This window comes from Silene latifolia, chromosome 8 (genome assembly GCF_048544455.1).
Source record: "Silene latifolia isolate original U9 population chromosome 8, ASM4854445v1, whole genome shotgun sequence".
NCBI lineage: Eukaryota > Viridiplantae > Streptophyta > Magnoliopsida > Caryophyllales > Caryophyllaceae > Silene > Silene latifolia.
The window spans coordinates 41,869,736-41,872,930 of record NC_133533.1 but is presented as its reverse complement, the minus strand read 5'-3'; the positions used below and the strand labels follow the sequence as shown (position 1 = coordinate 41,872,930).

The following is a 3,195-nucleotide window of genomic DNA, read 5'->3' as shown; positions in this document are numbered from 1 at the left end:
GGAGGTGGAGTTGAATAAGTGATGTCCCATTTTCCCACATTAACCAGCAAAACGCACATGTTAATGCTTACTTCCACACATGACTTGAAAATAATTGAAAAACAACCCATTCTTAATTATTTAAGAAGTTTGATTGTGAATATCATAGTGGTTTTTTTGAGTCCTTAAAAAATTCTTTGAAATTACCGTTTAAAGAGTGTTTTTACAATAAAAACAATTGAATCAACTGCCTTAATTCTAAGAACTTTTGTTTGGATTCACAACATTGTATTTCGTCACTCTACATTTAATTATAACATATACTGATTTTCCTTGGAAGAAAATAAAGTTTGCACCAAATTTTTTTAATCTATAAGAAAATGAAATAAGAGTATTTATTACCTAGACAAGACACACATCACTTAAACTTTATTTCTGAAAAATTACACATGAATTATTTTGACATTCATAGGGACCGAAAATAAACTTAAAAAAAGAAAGAATAAACTTACAAGAATACATTTTTTTCCTTCATTTATGAATCTATGACCATAAGAATAAATCTATAAGTACTTATTTGTGACTTTAAAGGACCCTCCAACATATACTCAAAAAGAAAATACAAATAACACTACAACAAACATCTAAGCTTTTCCAAAAACCACAAAGCTAGATGTGTTTGAATTCCCTTAATTATTTACACTTTGATTTACCCCTAATTAATTAGGCATTTATCCCTTAATGTTAAGGGCAAGTGACCCTAAACACATGCTCCTCCCCGGTGCACTTGTCCACTTTTACTATCCATTTACTCCTTTTACCACCTAAAGCACTTCCAAAACCCCTCATTCCATTATCTTTATGGACTTTGTCACATACTAGTAGACCTTCTCCAATTGGTAAGAAATGACCACCTAATTCACTACATGAGGGTACCATATTTTGGGCATTGTACCCTACAACAAATGGACCGTCCTCAACATGGGTTCGGTCCTTCTTAACCGCCTTAAAAATTGATTTGTGACCGTTGATGTTACAATCAACTGTCACAAAGTCCGCATCTTTGTAATCACCAGTCAACAAAGTAATTGGATCCCCGGTCACAAACTCTACACGGTTCAAGTACCGTGACATTTCGGATCTTGATTTTTGGACCTCTTTTGGACCCGGTAAAATGCAAATCACCTTCCCGCCTGTCTGTTGGGCCGCTGCCACTAGGCCTATGGTAGTTGGGCCGGAAGTTGACCCACATACCTCTACCATAAGTCGGGCATTATTTCCTCCTGCTAGGGCTGATATAAACTCTGCCACGTCAGGCTCTTTTCCTCTTTTCCCCTACAAAAAAACAACCATAAAAAATTAATCATCAACATAAAATATGAAATATCATTTTAAAGAAACCACATTGTTAATTAGCATTATAACATATACTCGTCAAATCAAAGAATCATTAAAAAGCGGTGTTCCTTCTAACTTAACTGTTTATTTATGTTTGATTAAAATACTCATAATAAAAACTTAAAAACGTAAACCTATTGAGTTGGATATTGTTTTATAATTCCATTAAAACTCACCATTTTTATGGTTCTAAGGTAAGCTTTAGTAGCATTATCAGCAGACCAATGGGACATTTTAATGAACGTTGAAACTGAGTATATTGTTTTGATTCTTCTAAGAAGGTTTGGAGGAGCGAAGTGCAATGACAAGTAAGACTACACTTGTGTCTATATATACACACCAATAATAATTGGCATTCACTCCGACGTTGGAAGAACCGACTAGGGCAGGTTCTTTAATTTTTTTATTTGCTTTAGATCTTTATTAGATACCCTTTGTACTAAAGAAATTATATGTCTAATTATGAAGTACACAAGCGTATTTATTTACTATACAAACTAGTATAGTTCCCGTGCTACAGCACGGTATGTTTTAGATTTGTTTTATAAAGAAATTTTTTATTAAATTAATTGTATAAATTAACTATACTTGGAGTTTAATGTTATAATGTACGGGTACTAAATATAATCTTAGTAAGGGGTAGAAAACGAAAGTTTTAGGTTATTTTTGTCTGAAACTGTTTTTACTTTACTGTTAAAAATAACACTATAATGTTATATCGTTATAGGATATGACATAAAATAAAATTAAGTGATGTAAGATCTAATTAAAATGCGTATTGCCTTATAACGAAAACAGGTAAAAACATTATACTACGCATTTAAAAGACAATTTACAAATAATTAACTAATATTTTTTATTTTTTATCGTAATAAAGAAAATACATAAAAATTTGTTACGTCATTTAGAAAACCATATTTAGAGTCTAACTGATAAAGGATAATACTATAAAAAGAAGATTTGTGTAATTTTAGAGTGTAACTGATGAAGGATAACATTTATGGAAATGATTGTATACTAATAAATTAGGGATAATAATTGTTTCTTGTAAAAGAGGTAAATATAAATGTAATATTGTTACCATAAATAGTTTTGAGAGTTATTTTCTTAGACGGGAAAACTACTAAAAGTTTTTATTCTCTTAGTAGTAGGGGGATTTTATTATGAAATCGCGGGCAAGATACTCTCTCCATCCCACTTTTATTATCGTATTTTTTTGGTAGTTTACTAATTTATCATATTAAATTAAGTAAGGGCATAATAAAAGTGGGATTAAAGTTTGAAGAAAGGAGGATAATAAAAAAAGGGATGACCCGCAAGGGTGGAGTCTAGTGGTTAAAACCTGGGTGAAATTCCCAGGAGACCCAGGTTGAACCTCCCCTGTGAAGAAACCCAAAGTTTCACATGTGAGGGTTGTCCCACATTGATAAAAGAGGAGAAGAATTACCACTTTATAAGGCAAGGGGCTACTCCCTCTATCGCCAATTGGTTTTAGAGTGGAACCCTCTTGGGCCTACGTTGTGGACTCTTTCTCCTCCGTTTGGGTGCGGCCCAGGCCCGTTGTTAAATTTAACATGGTATCAGAGCCAAAGTTTGCAGCTGGACGAGCAAAGTTGCTCAATTGAATTTGTCCGGTCTGAGTTAATACTGGGCCATGTTTGCAGCTGGACGAGCAAAGTTGCTCAGTTGAATGAATTTGTCCAGTCTGTGTGAAAAGTGGGCCTCACATGTGCGGGGGAGTGTGAAGAAACCCAAAAGTTTCACATGTGAGGGTTGTCCCACATTGATAAAAGAGGAGAAGAATTACCACTTTATAAG

The 3,195-nt window shown here is 33.5% G+C and overlaps 1 protein-coding gene across 1 annotated transcript; it reads right to left on the bottom strand.

Annotated features, from left to right (window-relative positions):
* Window positions 1-460: 460 nt before the first annotated feature.
* Window positions 461-1,783, bottom strand: LOC141594303 (uncharacterized). Its single transcript, XM_074414409.1, has 2 exons — window positions 1,554-1,783; window positions 461-1,314 (listed from the first exon to the last, which is right to left on the bottom strand). Exons 1-2 carry the CDS (start codon window positions 1,608-1,610, stop codon window positions 724-726), a joined length of 648 nt encoding a protein of 215 aa, XP_074270510.1. The 5' UTR covers window positions 1,611-1,783; the 3' UTR covers window positions 461-723.
* Between the last annotated feature and the right edge of the window lie 1,412 nt (window positions 1,784-3,195).

Coding starts and splice junctions, on each gene's coding strand:
- LOC141594303 (XM_074414409.1), bottom strand. CDS start 1,610: ATGTCCCATTGGTCTGCTGATAATGCTACTAAAGCTTACCTTAGAACC. Junction 1,315..1,553: donor ACCTTAGAACCATAAAAATG/GTGAGTTTTAAT, acceptor GTTTTTTTGTAG/GGGAAAAGAGGAAAAGAGCC.